This window comes from Salvelinus fontinalis, chromosome 18 (assembly GCF_029448725.1).
Source record: "Salvelinus fontinalis isolate EN_2023a chromosome 18, ASM2944872v1, whole genome shotgun sequence".
Lineage (NCBI taxonomy): Eukaryota > Metazoa > Chordata > Actinopteri > Salmoniformes > Salmonidae > Salvelinus > Salvelinus fontinalis.
The window spans coordinates 49279482-49300193 of NC_074682.1; the positions used below are offsets into that span (position 1 = coordinate 49279482).

The 20712-nt window shown below is 42.2% G+C and overlaps 1 protein-coding gene across 1 annotated transcript in view; it reads left to right on the forward strand.

Moving 5' to 3' along the window:
- The first annotated feature begins 4149 nt into the window (after positions 1–4149).
- LOC129815694 (E3 ubiquitin-protein ligase rnf213-alpha-like) overlaps positions 4150–20712 on the forward strand; it is a 64479-nt gene continuing 47916 nt past the window's right edge. The window contains exons 1-9 of the mRNA XM_055869731.1: positions 4150–4246; positions 6292–6406; positions 7147–7292; positions 15944–16380; positions 16533–16739; positions 16992–17201; positions 19523–19690; positions 19952–20157; positions 20335–20627. Coding sequence (XP_055725706.1) covers positions 6304–6406; positions 7147–7292; positions 15944–16380; positions 16533–16739; positions 16992–17201; positions 19523–19690; positions 19952–20157; positions 20335–20627 — 1770 coding nt within the window. The 5' untranslated portion in view covers positions 4150–4246; positions 6292–6303. The remainder of the gene's footprint in view (positions 4247–6291; positions 6407–7146; positions 7293–15943; positions 16381–16532; positions 16740–16991; positions 17202–19522; positions 19691–19951; positions 20158–20334; positions 20628–20712) is intronic.

Genomic DNA, 20712 nt, shown 5'->3' on the forward strand with positions numbered 1-20712 from the left:
CTCCAACCCAGGATGGAGCTTGTGGTCCAGTCAATCATCGGATTGTGTTTTTGAAGCCAAGAAAATCCCAAAACAACCAGAACATGGGTAGATGCAACGAGGAGGAAGTGTATTGTCTCACTGTGGTTACCAGAAACCCGTAATTGAACTGGCACAGTACTATGGGTGACTTCCCCTATAGAGCGGCCGTCCAGTGCCCTAGCATCCATGGGAACAGAGAGAGGCTTAGTGGGAATACCAAGCTCCGAAGCTATTGTGGCATCCATAAGACATTCATCAGCCCCAGAGTCAATGAGCACTCGGAGAAACTTAGATTGGTCTCCCCACAGCTCAAGAGCAAAAAGGGGTGTGCGGGTGATGGGAATTAGGAACCTCCCAGTCTGACTCACCATAGCACTGGTACCCACTAGAGACAAGGGTTTCCTAATAGGTCAGGTAGCTATAAAATGTCCTGCCCCTCCACAGTACAGACAACAGTTATTATTCATCCTTCGTGAGCGTTCCCCAACTGATAACCTGGTTCTTCCCAACTGCATAGGCTTAGGAGTATCCAACTCACACGTCATAGATTCCCTAGAGTGCTCGGGTGGCTTCGAATCCGCTCGGAAGAGCTGCCTTTGGAAACTTCTGGATTCCCTTGGAGGTGAATGAACGCACCATAGCGGGTGCACGAATGGGCCCGAGACCTGACCTCCTCTCACTATTGCGTTCCCTTAGGCGTCCATCAATTTTAATGTTAAGGGCGATAACGGAGTAGAGATCCTTTGGCAATTCCCGAGCAGCTAGCTCATCCTTTACCTCAGATAATCCGTGCAAAAAAGTATCAAAAAGAGACTCCGGATTCCAGGCACACTCGGCGGCCAATGTGCGAAAATGAACCGCGTAGTCTGCCACACTACAGGAGTGTCAAGCAGTTTACTGGCCGCCTTTCTCCTGGAAACCGGAGACTCAAATACCTTTCTCACTTCTGCCATGAATTCCTCCAGATGACCACAAATGGCAGATTGTTTCTCCCAAACTGCCATAGCCCAGGAGAGCGCCCTTCCCGACATTAGTGTAATAATATCTGCTATCTTTGATCTGTCTGATGGAAACGAAGAAGGCTGTAGCTCAAAAATAAGCGTGCACTGAGAAAGAAAACCCTGGCAGGTACCAGGATTCCCCGAATATCGCTCCAGAGGTGGTAAGTGGGGTTCTCTGGGAGCCAGGATAGGCTGTACAAACTCACCACAGACAGGGGAAAACTTACTGGGTGATTGGGGTTTTTCAGAGGTGGAAGGTAGCCTCTGAGCTAACTCCCTGATTTGCTCCATAATAGCCTTTAACCCATGATCGTGGTGTTCTGTCAAGGACCTGAGCCCTTCCAAAAGGCCCTGTAGCAACTCCTGATGTCTCCCTATGGTGGCTCCCTGCAGGGAGAAAGTTTGGCGGAACTGGTCCAAGTCTGCTGGGTCTGTCATGGCCAGTTTGTACTATCAGGGCACAAGGCGAGACCCAGATGCAGACACAGGAGGCAGATGGTTGGAGTCTTACAATGTTTAATAATCCAGAGTGGCAGACAGGCTCGTGGTCAAGGGAGGCAGAAAGGTCAGGCAGGCAGGTACAGAGTCCAGAGACAGGCAAGGGTCAAAACTGGGAGGACTAGAAAAAGGAGAATAGCAAAAGGAGTACGGGAAAAACACACTGGTTGACTTGACTAAACATACAAGACGAATTGGCACAGAGAGACAGGAAACACAGAGATAAACACTGAGATAAACACTGGGGAAAATAAGCGACAACTGGAGGGGGTAGAGACAATCACAGGAACAGGTGAAACAGATCAGGGCGTGACACCTTCAATGAGATGGTCATATGCCAATGCTCTCGTGTACTTGGTACACGAATACATCTAGACTCACAGTGCCATGCAAAGATATTTAATGATAAATATGCCTATGCCCCAGCATCTAATAACACCTGGGTTGATGATGACTTTTGTGAAAGGTCATGGCACCGCTACAGTCTTCTAAATGGTTCCAATTACTCTAAGCCACGCCCCATCCCTCCACACGTGTTCCCACTCCCTAATCACCTCTCCTCTACCCTTTTTACTGCTGTTTCCCAGTGGTGGAAAAAGTACCCAATTGTTATACTTGAGAAAAAGCAAAAATACCTTAGTAGAAATTGACTCAAGTGAAAGTTACCCAGGAAAATACTACTTGAGTAAACGTTGTAAAGTATTTGGTTTAAATGTAATTGCTAAAATATACTTAAGTATCAAAAGTATCAAAATATGAATCATTTCAAATTCCTTATGTTAAGCAAACCAGACGGCATAATTTTCTTGTTTAATTCAAATTTACAGGAAGCCAGTGGAATGCTCCAACACTCAGACATCATTTACAAACGAAGCGTGTGTTTAGTGAGTCTGCCAGATCAGAGTCAGTAGGGATGACCAGGGATGTTCTCTTGATAAGTCTGTGACCATTTTCTTGTCCTGCGAAGCATTACAAATGTAATCAGTACTTTTGGGTGTTAGGGAAAATGTATTGAGTAAAAAGTACATAATTTTATTTAGTAATGTAGTGAAGTAAAAGTTTTCAAAATTTGAAATAGTAAAGTAAAGATAACTAAAAAACGACTTAAGTAGTACTGCCAAGTTTTCTACACCACTGCTGTTTCCCATATAAGCAGCATGCTCCTTCCTACACACTAGTAATGGTTCATGCTTAGTGATGCCCTTTTTCCTTCATGGTATGCGAAAGTGAAGTATTTTATTTTGTTGGAGAGATAAGTAAATACTGTGTGTATATTATACTGCCTTTAAATTGCCCTTTGTTATCTCTTTCTATATCCATGTCCTCAGTTTGATAATGTTTTTCCTGGCAGTTTCCTTAGTTTATAGATATAATACCAGTCTAACATTTGGACACACCTACTCATTCCAGAGTTTTTCTTTATTTTTACTAGTTTCTACATTGTAGAATAGTGAAGTCATCAAAACTGTGAAATAACACATATGGAATCGTTACTAGTCCAACGCTCTAACCACTAGGCTAAGCTACCGCCCTGAAATGTGCTGATATTTATTGTATGTATAGTTGTATATTTTTCTAAGCTTGGGTCCCAGGAAAAACACAGAATTTCTCATGTGGGTCCCAGGCTGAAAAAGTTTAAGCACCCCTGACATAAATAAATGTGGGACACACAAAAAAAGGAAGTGTAGAACAACATCCTGCACTGCTATAATAACTTTCAAATTATGGTTCCGAAGTTTGCCCCCCCAAAAAGTATTTTCCTATGAATGAAGTCGCACTATTTTCTTGGTCATTTTCTACGAATTAAATCGCACAAAAATATGTGTCTTTTCACACGAATTAAGCCACATAAAATGCACAAAAACGCACGAAATCTGCTGAAATACTTTCTGTACATATTTTCACGAATTGAGTGTGAGATTGTGTTGCAACATAACATCGCATTTCACCAAATCTCCATTTCGCAGGTTTCTCTTATTGAATTAAACACCAATATTATTACTTTTGCCTCAGTGGATCGACTTCTGCTCGTTCCCAAAAGCATTTGGCATGTAGGCTATTTGGCACGGATACAGTTTTAAACCCTAAAGTTTACATGATGACCAAACCATGGTACGCGTGTTGATTTTGTCTATGCCCACCAAGTTCTATTTTAGCGCCAATTGTAGTTATATGTTACACTACGGCGCTATGCAGACGAGTGTTGATGTGGGTGAGTAGTTTGGATGAAATGATTGAGAACACATATGTGTACATTTCTTTTGCAATGATCGTGCACGCAACCCGGGCGGTCAGGTTAGCATATTAGGTTTACACACTAATGCCATATTATGGCGGATATTGCCTAAAAATAATGTAAGAAACACCTCGTTGTAGCCTATACATATACATTGCACATGAATGATATATGTATGTTTTTTTAAATGTACATTTTTATCTTTATTCAACCCGTTCTCAACCCACCCGCACAATATTTCATGACCCTACATCCAGTCAACCTGGAATATCTACAATAGTAGCAGAGCGAAGTTCGTTTAAGCCTATTTCTCAAGAAGAATGCACGGAATAAAGCAGTTACAGGGAAAGGAAAGTAGGCGTGTAGTCCTCGTCACCTTCTCTCCGGAAAACGAAACTTATTCAAGTATATTTGTATATCATCAGCACAGATTGTTCAGTACGCGGACTACGCAGACACTGATATGACAGCTTAATGAGTCGGTAAACCGGTAAGATCATGCTTGTTGGAGTGACTATCTGATAACTTCCCATGTAAAAAGTGAATGTACATATTTGTATGTTATTTTTTTGTCAATAACATTGGACGTGAGTGGGCAACAATGTATGTAAAAAATGCTGTTATAACGGGTGTGGCCGGGAGCAGCAGTATTATTAACATCGTTAACCAGATCTTGGGATAAATCTTAACATTGGTAATGCTCCAACCTTTCACAAAACATATTGTTTTATTGCACTAGTAGTTTGGTCACACCCTTGTTGTTGACAGTATGGAAGGAGACAATAGTTATTTTTTAATAGTAGCCATAGCCCCTAGGCTAGCCTAGTTGACAGTTGTGCGTCGTGCGCGCCATCGCGCTCTTGATGAAGGCATTTTCATTAAATAGTAACCTCAAAACACCAGTCTTAACATCAACAGTGAAGAGGCGACTCCGGGATGCTGGCCTTCTAGGCAGAGTACCTCTGTCCAGTGTCTGTTCTTTTGCCCATCCTAATATTTTATTTTTATTGGCCAGTCTGAGATATGGCTTTTTCTTTGCAACTCTGCCTAGAAGGCCAGCATCCCGGAGTCACCTCTTCACTGTTGACTTGAGACTGGTGTTTTGCGGGTACTATTTAATGAAGGTGCCAGTTGAGGACTTGTGAGGCGTCTGTTTCTCAAACTAGACACTCTAATGTACTTGTCCTCTTGCTCAGTTGTGCACCGGGGCCTCCCACTCCTCTTTCTATTCTGGTTAGAGCCAGTTTGCGCTGTTCTGTGAAGGGAGTAGTACACAGCGTTGTACGAGATCTTCAGTTTCTTGGCAGTTTCTCACATGGAATAGCCTTAATTTCTCAGAACAATAATAGACTGACGAGTTTCAGAAAAAAGTTATTTGTTTCTAGCCATTTTGAGCCTGTAATCAAACCCACAAATGCTGATGCTCCAGATACTCAGCTAGTCTAAAGAAGTCCAGTTTTATTGCTCTTTAATCAGTACAACAGTTTTCAGCTGTGCTAACATAATTGTAAAAGTGTTTTCTAATGATCAATTAGCTTTTTAAAATGATAAACTTGGATTAGCTAACACAACGTGCCATTGGAACACAGGAGTGATGGTGGATGATAATGGGCCTCTGTATGCCTATGTAGATATTCCATTACAAATCTGCCGTTTCCAGCTACAATATTCAATTACAACATTAACAGTGACTACAATGTATGTCTTATCGATTTCATGTTATTTTAATGGAAAATAAAGTGTTTTTCTTTCAAAAACAAGTACATTTCTAAGTGACCCCAAACTTTTGAATGCTAGTGTATGTTCACATTACCAGTAAAACATAATCAAAAACTATTTATTTCACTTACTTGCTGTGCTGTTTCGTTGTTCATTTGTTCAGTCTCAACCAGGATTTCATCATACATGTCAAGCAATGAAGTTTCAGCTTTGTCTGTCCGTGGCCTCTCTTCCTCGGTGCACACTGTCACTGTGTCCGTTTCCATCTTGTCCAGCGGTGTCTGTAACATTTCACATAAACCCTGTTTCTTCTCGAAATCCTCGTCAACCCACTGTGCTGTCAGACTCATTCATAATGCTCATGCGGCTGACATTGCTGGTCCAAATGTCAGTCGTGAAGCTAATACCAGTGACGCCCATAGCAAGTAGCTCAACAATACTGTGTAACTCCGGTAGGGCAACATCTGAAAAATAGCGCCCCCCCCCAAAAAAATCTTGTTGGGGGAAAAGGGAAACCTAGTCATTTGCACAACTGAATGCATTCGACCGAAATGTTTCTTCCGCATTTAACCCAACCCCTTTGAGTCAGAGAGGTGTGGGGGGCTGCCTTAATCGATGTCTACATCATCAGCGGTGTTGTTGGGGGTTAACTGCCTTGTTCAAGGGCAGAACGGCAGATTTTTCTATCTTGCCAGCTGATGAATTCGAACCAGGGACCTTTTGGTTACTGGCCAAAAACTCTTAACCTATAGGCTACCTGCTGCCCCTTATATGATAATGGTTTGTCATAGTGATCATGTTTATTATTTCAAACAGATAGGGATCATCATGAAGCAGTGCCCTGCTTGTGGTCACATGCTGGCAGGATCTTTTAAATTCTGCTGTGAGTGTGGATTTAAGTTACCTGTCCAATCCCAAGTTTGCACCTCAGGTAATATATGATTTATTTATTATTTATTTTGAAATATTAATAATCATGAATCAATATCTATTCTTTGTCATTTGTTTGACCATCTATACATTATTTATGTATTCATAATCATAATATTTTGATGTTATTCAGTATACTTAACCATTCAAGATGAGCAACTTCACCCCACTTTTCCAAGTAGGCTAATTACAGCACAAATGTTTTATTACATCGGAAATACAAAGTTCACTTAATCTTTATAAACTGCAATTGTATCCTAGTAAAAGCCAACTGCATATCCTGCAGGTCTACAGCACGCATGTATATAGGGCCAGTGATATGCATGCTTAGGACCATGGCCATATTACTCAGCGGGCACAAAGGGCACATGCCCAGGGACCCTACATCCAGGGGCCCCCACTGATTTTGTTATAATGTTTGAGTCACTCAGATAACATAAGAACACGGCATAAGCCATGGAAACATGTGTAGAATTACAGGAAATAAACTACAAAAGTTTCTCTCTACCGCCAAGAGGGGACCCTCTAAAGTGATCTTTCCTAGGGCCCCAGATTTGATTAGTCCGGCCCTGCCTAGGACCAGGAGTTTTAACTGATTATGTGACCTGATCAAGAAAAACCCTCGCACTATGCATAATATATGGAATTGTCCAATAGGAAATAAATCCAAACTATTAAATGCAAGATAGCTTGAATGTTCGTATCATGTAGTTCACCCAAGTAACATGTCTTCAATGTCAGATAAGACCACTGCAGAGCATCAAACCTCTGCGGTCAGTGAAGCAGAGCCCCAGCATGAGAATGAGCCACAGACATTGTCGGCGAACAAAACTGACACACCTCTAAAACACTCCAGTGAAGAACCAGGGGGCAAAGTCAAGAAAAAGGTGCCTCTATCACAATTGTATATGTTGAAAATGTAATACATGTTTCATTACAAAAAAGAAAAATGTGGCAAATATCCAGTAGAGTATAGAATGTATATGCAGTAGAGTATAGAGTGTATATTCAGTAGAGTATAGAGTGTATATGCAGTAGAGTATAGAGTGTGTATGCAGTAGAGTTTAGAGTACACATTCAGTAGATTATAGAGTGTATCTGCAGTAGAGTATAGAGTGTATGTGTAGTATAGTATAGGGTGTATATGCAGTAGCGTATAGAGGGTATATCCAGTAGAGTATAGAGTGTATATTCAGTAGAGTATAGAGTGTATATTCAGTAGGGAAATAGTGTATATGCAGTAAAGTATAGAGTGTATATTCAGTAGAGTATAGAGTGTATATTCAGTAGAGTATAGAGGGTATATTCAGTAGGGTATAAAGTGTATATTCAGTAGAGTATAGAGTGTATATTCAGTAGCGTATATAGAGTATATGCAGTAGAGTATAGAGTGTGTATGCAGTAGAGTATAGAGTGTATATTCAGAAGAGTATAAAGTGTATATTCAGAAGAGTATAGAGTCTATATTCAGTAGGGTATATAGTGTATATGCAGTAGAGTATAGAGTGTGTATGCAGTAGAGTATAGAGTGTATATTCAGTAGGGTATAAAGTGTATATTCAGAAGAGTATAGAGTGTATATTCAGTAGGGTATATAGTGTATATTCAGTAGAGTATAGAGTGTATATTCAGTAGAGTATAGAGTGTATATGCAGTAGAGTATAGAGTGTATATTTAGTAGAGTATAGAGTATACATTCAGTAGATTATAGAGTGTATCTGCAGTAGAGTATAGAGTGTATGTGCAGTATAGTATAGGGTGTATATGCAGTAGAGTAGAGTGTATATACTGGAGAGTATAGATAGTGTAGAGTATTGAGTATAGAGTGTTTATGCAGTAGAGTATAGAGTGTATATGCAGTAGAGTATAGAGTGTATATCCAGTAGAGTATAGGGTGTGTATTCAGTAGAGTATAGAGTGTATATTCAGTTGAGTATTGAGTATAGAGTGTATTTCCAGTAGAGTATAGATCGTCGAGTGTATATCCAGTAGAGTATAGAGTGTATGTTCAGTAGATTATAGAGCAGGGGTGTCAAACTCATTTCGCATCGTGGGCCACATACGGCCTAGGGAGATGTCAAGTGGGCCGGACCATTAAAATTATACCATACTCTGCTATAAATAACCAAAATATCATGTCTTTCCTTTGTTTTGGTGTAAAGAAGCACAAGAACATTAGGAAAATATTGAAATTTAATGAACTATCCTTTTACAAAACATTTCATGAAACACCTCATATTTCCTTAGACAAATGTGCAATTTACTTTTATCATTCACAAATATGCATTGCAACTGATCCCACTGATTGTACAAAGGCACAAAACTTTAATTGGTACTGAAAAATATAGTAATGCACTTTAAGATTAAATGAGACTTTTAAAGAAAGGAATTTTTAAACCACTTACACATACGCATATAAAATCTAAATGTAATCCCTGCGTACACCTTACAAACTAAGGAGAGTGATTTTAAATGTGTAATGAAGAAAGTGTTCGCCTGTCCTGTAAATCTGTAAACTTCATACATGAAACATACATACACATACAATACATACTGAAAATTTATGGAGTTGTATGAACAGTAGAATTCCATCACACAACTTTTGTTTTGAAGCTGCTGACTAACATTAAAGTGCACATTTTTTAAATCACCACAGTAAGGATTCATCTTCACAGAGCTGTATTCTTTCAATGCAAACAGTATCTAAGGCAGCATTTTAAAGGTGTTAGTGTCACGCCCTGGCCTTAGTATTCTTTGTTTTCTTTATTATTTTAGTTAGGTCAGGGTGTGACATGGAGAATGTTTATGTTTTGTTAGTTTTGGGTGTTTATATGGTAAAGGGGTTATGGGGTGTAGTATATGGGTTTGTGTTGAGTGTAGATGTCTAGCGTTGTCTATGTATGTTTAGTTGTCTAGGAGAGTCTATGGTTACCTGAATGAGTTCCCAATTAGAGACAGCTGATTTCGGTTGTCTCTGATTGGGAGCCTTATTTAGGGTAGCCATAGGCTCTCATTGGTTGTGAGTAATTGTCTATGTAAGAACGTTTGTAGCCAGTGTGTGTAAGTGCACAACGTTTGTAGCTTCACGGTCGTTTTGTTATTTTGTTGTTTTGTTAAAGTGTTTTTGTGTCGTGTTCATCTTCGTGTTAAAATAAAAGAAGATGGCATATTTTCCAACTGCTGCATTTTGGTCCGTTAATCCGCCACACGATCGTGACAGAATTACCCACCATAGGACCAAGCGGCATGGAAGGCGGCAACAGGACCTACCTACACAGGATTTCTGGAGATGGGAGGACGAATTGGAAGGAAAGGGACCTTGGGCTCAACCTGGAGAATATCGCCTCCCTCGTGAAGAGCTGGAGGCAGCGAAAGCCGAGAGGAGGCGATATGAGGAGGCAGCAAGGCTGGAGACCCGTGAGTAATACCCAAAAATTTCTTGGGGAGGGGCTCATGGGGAATGTGGCGAGTCCAGATGGGAGAACTGCGTCAACTTCCCGTGCTTCCTCTAAGAGGGAACCTGAGCCAGTCGGGCTGAGATTGGAGGGGAGCAATGGGAATGATGCAGAGACGGTTAAGGATTTATTGGGGAGGTTGGAAGAGAGTGAAATGAGGGAGCTGCTGTGTTGGTGCGTGAGGCACAAGATCCACCCGACAGAGCGTGTGCGGGATGTGAGGTTACCTGAGTCAGCTCTACATGCTCGTCCTGATGTGCGTGCTAACCGTCTGGAAAGGACAGTCCCACGAACCAGGCCTCCTGTACGCCTCCCTAGTCCTGCACCTCCTATATTAGCCCTATGTACTAACTCTCCTGTGACGGTCCCCAGCCCAGTACAACCAGTGCCTCCTCCACGCACTAGCCTTATGGTGCGTGTCTCCAGCCCTTTACCACCAGTGCCTAAATTACGCACCAAGCCTCCTGTGTATACCCAGAGTCCTGTGCGTCCTGTTGCTGCTCTCCGCATTAGCCCTGAGATGCGTGTCCCCAGTCCGGTACCACCAGTTCCGGCCCCACGCACTAGGCCTAATGTGCGTCCCCAGGGTCCAGTATGCCCTGTTCCTGCTCCCCGCACTAGCCCTGAGATGCGTGTCCCCAGCCCGGTACCACCAGTTCCGGCACCACGCACTAGGCCTAATGTGCGCTCCCAGGGTCCAGTATGCCCTGTTCCTTCTCCCCGCACTAGCCCTGAGATGCGTGTCCCCAGCCCGGTGCCACCAGTCCCGGCACCACGCACCAGGCCTACAGTGCGCCTCAGCCGGCAGGAGTCTGCCGTCTGCACGGCGATGACTGAACTGCCCGTCTCCCCAGCGCCATCTGAGCCATCCGTCTCCCCAGCGCCATCTGAGCCATCCGTCTCCCCAGCGCCATCTGAGCCATCCGTCTCCCCAGCGCCATCTGAGCCATCCGTCTGCCATGAGCCTGCAAAGCCGCCCGTCTGCCATGAGCCTGCAAAGCCGCCCGTCTGCCATGAGCCTACTGAGCCGTCCGCCAGACAGGAGCCGCTAGAGCCGCCAGCCAGACAGGAGCCGCTAGAGCCGTCCGTCAGACAGGATCTGCCAGAGCCGCCAACCAGACAGGATCTGCCAGAGCCGCCAACCAGACAGGATCTGCCAGAGCCGCCAACCAGACAGGATCTGCCAGAGCCGCCAACCAGACAGGATCTGCCAGAGCCGCCAACCAGACAGGATCTGCCAGAGCCGCCAACCAGACAGGATCTGCCAGAGCCGCCAACCAGACAGGATCTGCCAGAGCCGCCAACCAGACAGGATCTGCCAGATCCGTCAGCCAGCCATGAGCAGCCAGATCCGTCAGCCAGCCATGAGCAGCCAGATCCGTCAGCCAGCCATGAGCAGCCAGATCCGTCAGCTAGCCATGAGCAGCCAGATCCGTCAGCTAGCCATGAGCAGCCAGATCCGTCAGCTAGCCATGAGCAGCCAGATCCGTCAGCTAGCCATGAGCAGCCAGATCCGTCAGCTAGCCATGAGCAGCCAGATCCGTCAGCTAGCCATGAGCAGCCAGATCCGTCAGCTAGCCATGAGCAGCCAGATCCGTCAGCTAGCCATGAGCAGCCAGATCCGTCAGCCAGCCATGGGCCATCCCTCAGTCCGGAGCTGCAGTCCCTCAGTCCGGAGCTGCAGTCCCTCAGTCCGGAGCTGCCATTCTTCAGTCCGGAGCTGCCACTTACCCTGGTGCTGCCCCTTACCCTGGTGCTGCCCCTTACCCTGGTGCTGCCCCTTACCCTGGTGCTGCCCCTGACCCTGGTACTGCCCCTTACCCTGGTACTGCCTCTTACCCTGGTACTGGCCCTTAGTCCGGAGCTGTCCCTTAATGCAATGGGATTAATGTGGAGAGGGGTCATTTTGAAGAAGCTAAGGAGGTGGTTGGGGACTGTGGTGAAGTGGGGACCACGACCAGAGCCGGAGCCGCCACCGTGGAGGGAAGCCCACCCAGACCCTCCCCTAGACTGTGTATGGTGCGCCCGGAGTTCGCGCCTCAAGGGGGGGGTTATGTCACGCCCTGGCCTTAGTATTCTTTGTTTTCTTTATTATTTTAGTTAGGTCAGGGTGTGACATGGGGAATGTTTATGTTTTGTTAGTTTTGGGTGTTTATATGGTAAAGGGGTTATGGGGTGTAGTATATGGGTTTGTGTTGAGTGTAGATGTCTAGCGTTGTCTATGTATGTTTAGTTGTCTAGGAGAGTCTATGGTTACCTGAATGAGTTCCCAATTAGAGACAGCTGATTTCGGTTGTCTCTGATTGGGAGCCTTATTTAGGGTAGCCATAGGCTCTCATTGGTTGTGAGTAATTGTCTATGTAAGAACGTTTGTAGCCAGTGTGTGTAAGTGCACAACGTTTGTAGCTTCACGGTCGTTTTGTTATTTTGTTGTTTTGTTAAAGTGTTTTTGTGTCGTGTTCATCTTCGTGTTAAAATAAAAGAAGATGGCATATTTTCCAACTGCTGCATTTTGGTCCGTTAATCCGCCACACGATCGTGACAGTTAGTCTAGTCTGGACTTGTATTTGTTCCTGAAACTTGGCATCTTTTGGCCTGTACAAGTGCATCAACACCAGGTGTCATGTCCTGACTAGCTGTCACTTTCAGAATGTCATTTAAGTGCTTGTTTGTGAGCCTTGAACGCATTTTTGTTTTATTGATATTCATCACTGAGAAAATTTGTTCACAAAGGTAGGTTGTCCCAAACATGCACAAAATTTTAGCAGCCAGGGCTGTTAATTTGGGGTACCCTGGTAGTAGATACTGATAAAATCTGTCCAGACCTACAGAGGCAAATTTGCCCTTCAAATCTGCATCACACTGCAAATCAATTATCTCTAGCTGAATTTCGACCGGCAGACCAGAAGCTTTAACTGTGAAAGGTGAGCGAAAAACTGAAAATTCTGTCTCAAGTTCACCAAATACCTAAAAACGTTTCTCAAACTCCCGCAGTAGTCCTGCAATTTTGTCTTTGTACCGTTTCATGTCCGCATCAGGTCTGGTCACACACACATCTCTCCGACAGGGGAAATGAGCAGGGTTGCCATTTGCCAGTTGCATCTCCCACAAAGTCAGCTTCAACTTAAATGCATGTATGTTGTCAGAAAACTGTGTGACAACTTTTTTGCGGCCTTGCAACATTTTGTTCAGATTGTTCAAGTGTTCAGTAATATCAACCAAGAATGCAAGGTCCCGTAGCCATTCCTGAGATTGTAATTCCAACACCGGTTTTCCTTTTTTCTCCATGAACTGTCCGATTTCCTCTCGTAGATCAAAGAAATGCCTCAGCACAGCGCCTCGGCTTAACCATCTCACTTCAGTGTGGTATGGCAGGCTGTGGGTAATGTTGCTGTCGCTGAGAAGTTTGTCAAACTGACGATGGTTCAGACCTCTGGACCGGATGAAATTTACAGTGCGAACAACCACCTCCATGACGTGGTCCATTTTCAGCGACTTGCAACACAATGCCTCCTGGTGCAAAATACAGTGAAATGTCCAGAAACGATCTCCTCCATTAAGGGCTTGTACTTTGTCTTTGAACTTTGTCGCGACACCTGCTTTCTTTCCGACCATGGATGGCGCGCCGTCTGTAGCCAGGCTGACAGCGCGGGACCAGTCCACTCCAACTCTGTCCAATGCAGCAACGAAAATGTCCTCGGCTGTTGTGGTGTCCATCATTGGCACCAACTCAAGAAACTCTTCAGTAACAGTCAATGTCTCATCAACTCCTCGAATAAATATGGCCAGTTGGGCCACGTCTGTGATGTCAGTGCTCTCGTCAATTGCCACGGAAAATGCAATAAATGACTTGACTCTCTGTTTCAATTGACTGTCTAAATCTGCCGATAGTTCCGAAATCCTCTCTGCTATAGTATTCCTCGTCAGGCTAATATTGGCAAAAGCTTGTCGCTTCTCGGGACATACAAGTTCAGCCGCCTTCATCATGCATCGTTTAACAAAGTCACCGTCGGAATACGGCTTCGATGCTAATGCTATTTCGCTAGCAATTAGGTAGCTGGCTTTTACCGCTGCTTCACTGACTTCTCGGCTCTGGATGAAAGTTGACTGCTGTTTCCTCAGACCCGCCAGCAATTCGTTAATCTTATCTCTTCTCAGTTGTCCTTGCAAGCCGTCATATTTTTCGCTGTGATGAGTCTCGTAGTGGCGTCGAATATTATATTCCTTCAATACCGAAACTTGTTGCAAACACACCAAGCACGAAGGTTTTTCGTGCATCTCTGTAAATAAATAGGACGTGGTCCATTTTTCTTTGAAAATTCTACACTCCTTATCTACTTTTCTCCGTTTGGATAACGACATTTTGGCTAATGAGGGTGTAGCGGAGAGGTAGAGACCAAGGTATTAACAACGTCGTAACAAGCAGCAGATGGCGCATTGATACCGTCTGCTGTTTTCAGTCTGTCTCAGTGATGCGGCTTGTCTTCTACTCTGATGGAAAGAGTGCGCCCCTTAGCGGATAATCCATGAATTGCAGCGAATTAAAAATATTAATTCCATGTCTTTTATGCATTTTTTCCACTTTCAAATTATCCTGCGGGCCTGATCGAACCTCCTTGGGGGCCGGTTGCGGGCCGTATGTTTGACACCCCTGTTATAGAGTGTATATCCAGTAGAGTATAGAGTGTATATTCAATTGAGTATAGAGTGTATATGCAGTAGAGTATAGATCATCAAGTGTATATCCAGTAGAGTATAGAGTGTATGTTCAGTAGAGTATACATTATAGAGTGTATACGCAGTCAAGTATAGAGTGTATATGCAGTAGATTACAGTGTATATTCAGTTGAGTATTGAGTATAGAGTGTATATGCAGTAGAGTGTATATATAGTAGAGTATAGCATGTGTATGCAGTAGAGTAGAGTGTTAATGAAGTAGAGTATAGATTGTCGAGTGTATATCCAGTAGAGTATAGGGTGTATATTCAGTAGAGTATACAGTATAGAGTGTGTATGCAGTGGATTATATAGTGTGTAGGCAGTAGAATATAGAGTGTATAGGCAGTAGTGTGTAGAGTATAGAGTGTATGTGCGGTCGAGTATAGAGTGTATATGCAGTAGATTGTAGAGTATATATCCAGCAGAGTATAGAGTATACAATGTATATGCAGTAGAGTATAGAGTGTATATGCAGTAGAGTATACAGTATAGAGTGTATGTGCAGTCGAGTATAGAGTGTATATGCAGTAGAGTAGAGTGTATATGTAGTAGAGTATATAGTGTATATGCAGTAGAGTATAGAGTGTATATGCAGTCGAGTATAGAGTGTATATGCAGTCGAGTATAGAGTGTATATGCAGTAGAGTAGAGTGTATATGCAGTAGAGTACAGATTGTAGACTGTGTATCCGGTAGAGTATATGGTGTATGTTCAGTAGAATATTGAGTATAGCGTGTATATGCAGTGGAGTATACAGTATAGAGTGTACTGTATATGCATTCGAGTATAGAGTTTATATGCAGTAGAGTATATAGTGTATATGCAGTCGAGTATAGAGTGTATATGCAGTAGATTGGAGTGTATATGCAGTCGAGTAGAGTGTATATGCAGTAGATTGGAGTGTATATGCAGTCGAGTAGAGTGTATATGCAGTAGATTGGAGTGTATATGCAGTCGAGTAGAGTGTATATGCAGTAGAGTATAGATTGTAGAGTGTATATCCAGTATAGTATATGGTGTATATTCAGTAGAATATCGAGTATAGTGTGTATATGCAGTGGAGTATAGAGTGTATTTTCAGTAGATTATAGAGTATATATGCAGTAGGGTATAGATTGTAGAGTGTATATTCAGTAGAGTATAGACTGTATATTCAGTAGAGTATTCAGTATATAGTGTATATGCAGTAGAGTATAGATTGTAGAGTGTATATCCAGTACAGTATAGAGTATAGAATGTATATGCAGTAGTGTGGAGTGTATATGCACAGATTTTTCTTTGTTTTGTTTGCCTTAGTTACATTTAAGTACTGATCTGTGTTATATTTGAAAATATAATTATATAACACTTTTGTTTGTACATAGAGTGAAGACTCTGAGCTGACCACAGACACACATCAGAAAGAGGAGTCGTCTGGGAGTGAGAGCTATGCAGCGGTGGATGTTCCCCCTACAGGAACTCCATCTAAGACCACTGCTACTCCTGCTGCCACTCCAACCGTACCCTCCAAACTTCCACCCTCTCCTGTCCCATCCCCGTGCCAGACAACCATAGAAGACCAACCCGGAGGTCCATCAAAGTTAAATGAAAGTGAACCGCTGAACGAGTCAAACACAAGCCAAACCCAACCTAGTTCAGTAAAACAAGACTTGCCTGAGAAGACTGCCTCATCCACACATAAGACAACAGATCAGAACACAGGACCTGCAGCAGTCCCAACTCAACCAGGAAGACAGCTGTCGTATATAGAAGCTCTGATGGGAAAACCCACAGAGACAAGAACAGTAAAGAGTAAGCAGAGGTAATCAATATCTCTCTATTCTATTATGATTTATCACCAATTTGTAAGTCGCTCTGGATAAGAGCGTCTGCTAAATGACTTAAATGTAAATGTATATATATTTATATATTGAACTGTATCTTTTGAAACACGTTTGTACTTTTATCAATAAGCGTGGAGAATCAAGACAAGAGGCTTTCAAGCCAACACAAGGAACCAGAGAAGCAGAGTGATTATGGTGGTGGTGGTGCTTCTAAGTCATCTCCTGCTGATTCCCCACCTGCAAAGGAAGATAGTCCACCAAACCACAGCAATGACGAAGACTTCCAGCACGTGGAATCAAAAGAAAACAAGGACAAGCAAAAAAAAACAACCCAAATGTAAGTTTATATATTTAATTGGTCCTTTCAATTAAACCATGTTACATGTCAAATCAAATTAAACTATTCAATGCACATTTTACATAGACGTCACAACAGACTTCATGGGAAATGTAAGGAACAAGTAATGCCTAAACTATTACAGTTGTTGGGGGAATTCATATTATAACACAATGTAATTATGAAAGTAGGTTGTTTTAGATGTTTTGAAGTTCAGAGTATTTTGACATTTGGGAACCTCCTGCTTTCCAGGAGCCCTGAAGGGAGCAAGGAAGCAGGAGTCATGAATGAACAACAGACATCCAGTAACCAGAGTGACAAGTGTACCAAGGATGAAGCAAACTCACAGCTGTGTGTTGACCCACCCCAAGTATCAACTGATGACCCAACAGATAAGTCAAACACAAGCCAGGAAGCAACAAAGAAGGAAAACACGGGAAAGCAGTCACAGCCTCCCCAATTGTAAGTGTCTGTTATAGATTGAATGTGTCTAATACAGGGCTACTGACTGTGACCATACAGCCGTATTTGGCCACCCTTTGACTTGACTGATTTGGTCAAACGGTAAGGTGATTTATCCTCATGACTCCTGTAATGAAAGTGTCTGTTCTGTGCCTGTTTTACACTGTTTAATGATCGAGATAAATCTTATGGCTTTGAGATAAATACAGAGCTAGTATCAGTGACGAAGAGGCTGGTAGTCGGAAATCAATTACATGTATTGAATTAGAAAATTAATGAATTTGCCCAAGTTGATATAATAAGACATGAACCGAATGCATCAGTAATGATTATTTTCTGTAACTTTCTAACGAGGCAACAACACGGGACTGCCCCTGTCTCATGTGTGTGTGCTGTAGCCGTTAGGGATGCTAATGATATTTGTCTCCTGGTAGATTGAGAAAGGCTGTCCCAACAACTAGTAGCTAAACGCCTACCTGGCAGAATTATATCATGATTATTTAAAAAAATCCACTGGGTATTTGTTTTGCAAACTCTACCATCACATGTGCACTACAAAAACACAGCTAAACAACAGCCTCTTGCTAGGTGTGCACTGGAATTAAAGGGTAACTACTGTACACATTCTGGGGCGAAAGTACGGCGGTACGGTTTAGTACAAAATAAATAGTGGGGCTATGCAGTACCGGTAAAACATGAGGCTATCACAATAAATTATAGTAAAATGTTAAGATAACTGTAGACTTTACACCATTATTTATCATTGCCGCATGATTGAGGCATGAATAATGTGTGAATGGTCTTGAAAACGGTTGGTATAGCCTAGGCTCCAAAATGCGATGTCATTTGATGAGAACGTTGACACTTTGCTAAGGCAGAGATGATTGGCTGACATTGAGACGTTTGCGGACAGCAGTGGACACATCCATTCTGGTCTAATGACAATTGGCAAATGTCTTTACACTTTTTGGTGTTTTGTATAAAAGATGTCTCTTTTCATTCACCACTGTTTGGAGGCTAACAAATGTTGTGGATTGGATGAACGTGCGTGGGCAGCCTAGTAAGCCTTTGAAATAATTTTTTGACAATCAGATGAAAACATATTAACTGGTTGTGTTTATGCCACAATAAAAGGTAATACATTTTAAAAGGATAAATGAAAAATATTTACGACTAGGCCCACACGCAAGTGCGTGCACACACACTTTAGGAGGTCCCGTATTGGGAAGAAATTAAATCTACTTTCACCCCCGACTACACTCCAAAATCGAAATATCTTACATTTTTCCAATACCTCAAATTGTCTCCTGATGTGGTATAAGCATGGTTGTTTTTCTAACAAAAAAGTGTGATTTCTAGAGTGAACACCTGAAATAACTGAAAAATCCAAACCTGGTACAACAAAACCCCCCCAAAATTTTTGGGGTGAAAAACTAAATGGAATTTGGCAACTAAAAAAATAACCTAGATTTGATAGAGTTCCCACTTTGGCAGGTGGTGAATTAGCAGCAATCGAATTAGGCCAATATGTCATATTAGTGCACATAAAGATGAAGGCAAATCTCTATTGAACCCCCCCCAAATATTTTTTTTGTCCTATTTTATAACAATAATAGCCTAATTGTCAACCCAATATTCATGACAATCACTGGATTAGGTTGCATATCAAAATATGTTAATCATGCATTCTTGCTTGGACGTGTTAGATGTAACAACGTATTTATTGAATACCATCTCAGTAGTTTATTACACTTCTTATTAATCATTGTGAATTACTTTATAAGATGACACATTTTTCTATTGTGTGACACCACAATAAAAGTTTTTGTGTGCCACCAAATCATGGTCTATTGCTACCAACTGAAAAAGAAGTGCCACTAGGGGAAAACATTAGTCTGGAGCCCAGCTAATGTTTTAAACTGTCACACTTACATCTTCACCAAACATTAGTCTGGAGCCCAGCTAATGTTTTAAACTGTCACACTTACATCTTCACCAAACATTAGTCTGGAGCCCAGCTAATATTTTAAACTGTCACAGGTACATCGTCACCGAACATTAGGCGGGAGCCCAGCTAATATTTTAAACTGTCACAGGTACATCTTCACCAAACATTAGCCTGGAGCCCAGCTAATATTTTAAACTGTCACAGGTACATCTTCACCAAACATTAGTCTGGAGCCCAGCTAAAATTTTAAACTGTCACAGGTACATCTTCACCAAACATTAGTTCAAACTACCCGTCATTCTTTAAACAAGTCTGTGTCATGGAACCCTTGATATTTACTGATACTGTTTTTTGTCTTTTTTTCTCCTTACAGCCCAAACAAAGTGCATCATGGTCCTGGTAAGGATAACCTTACCATTTATTTTCACGCTGTTGTATCCAAGCGTTTCAAGTTGGACCCATCCAAAGACATAGTTTCTTTGAGATCTGGAAGTCTTTTTGAGACCTGGGATACAGATGGTTTGAAAATGGAAATCACACGGTAAGGTTTCATTTTTCTCTCCCTTTGTTGGCACCAATGTATTTAATGTCTAATAATTGATGTGACTTTTCAATTCACTGCCTTTTCATATCATTAACTCTGATTAGTGCGTCTTAAGCAAGTCATTTTATTATGTGTTTCTCCATCTTGTTTTTGGAGTGATAGTGTGAAACAGTTGTCCGACAATAAACGTTGTGATTTCTTATGAGCCGGTAACGTCATTTCGAAAATGTTGCGTATTTTTCATCATCCACTTTAAAGGAATTTAGGAGAGAATGGATTTCTTGTTGAAGGACGAATGGTGACCTCTAAAAAGAATGTTGGTGACTCCATACCTTACAAGTATGTTGTCTACAAGAGAAAAGACGACTCATATGAGTATAAATATGAGCACATCTACCTAAAGGATGCAAAGCAAGATGTCAACAGGTGCCTACTGGTCAAAGAGGATCTTTTGACACTTGACGGTAATGTTCGACTATTATATAACTAACAAGACCACACACACACACACACACACACACACACACACACACACACACACACTATGCTAATCAGGGTGCCTTTTCCACTTCTATGTGGAATGTATATGAAATGACATTGAAGCCATAAATATTATACTGAAAAAACATTTTTTCTCATAGGGGAGTGGCACCAATATGATGATATCATACACACAGAACCTGACCAAAGTTGGATATCACGCTTCACAAGCAGGTTTGCGTGGAGGAATGACTGCAAAGAAAAGGTAGTGGCGGGCAGACAGCTGGCTGGAAAGGTGATGCTGGGAAACATTTTTAATCTCCTTCAAACATGGAGTGACGTGAACATTAGGAACTTCTTTACTCAACTCCAGCAGTTCTTCACCAATTACAAATCCCCCTTCCTCCATGTGGATGGTCCAAAGAAATGGGATCTGCCGTATGGAGAAGAACAGGTAGATTTGCTTTCCTATTTTGAGGAACTGTCATTAAGTAGCTTTTATGAACTAAATTGATATATAACTTGTGTTCATAAATGCT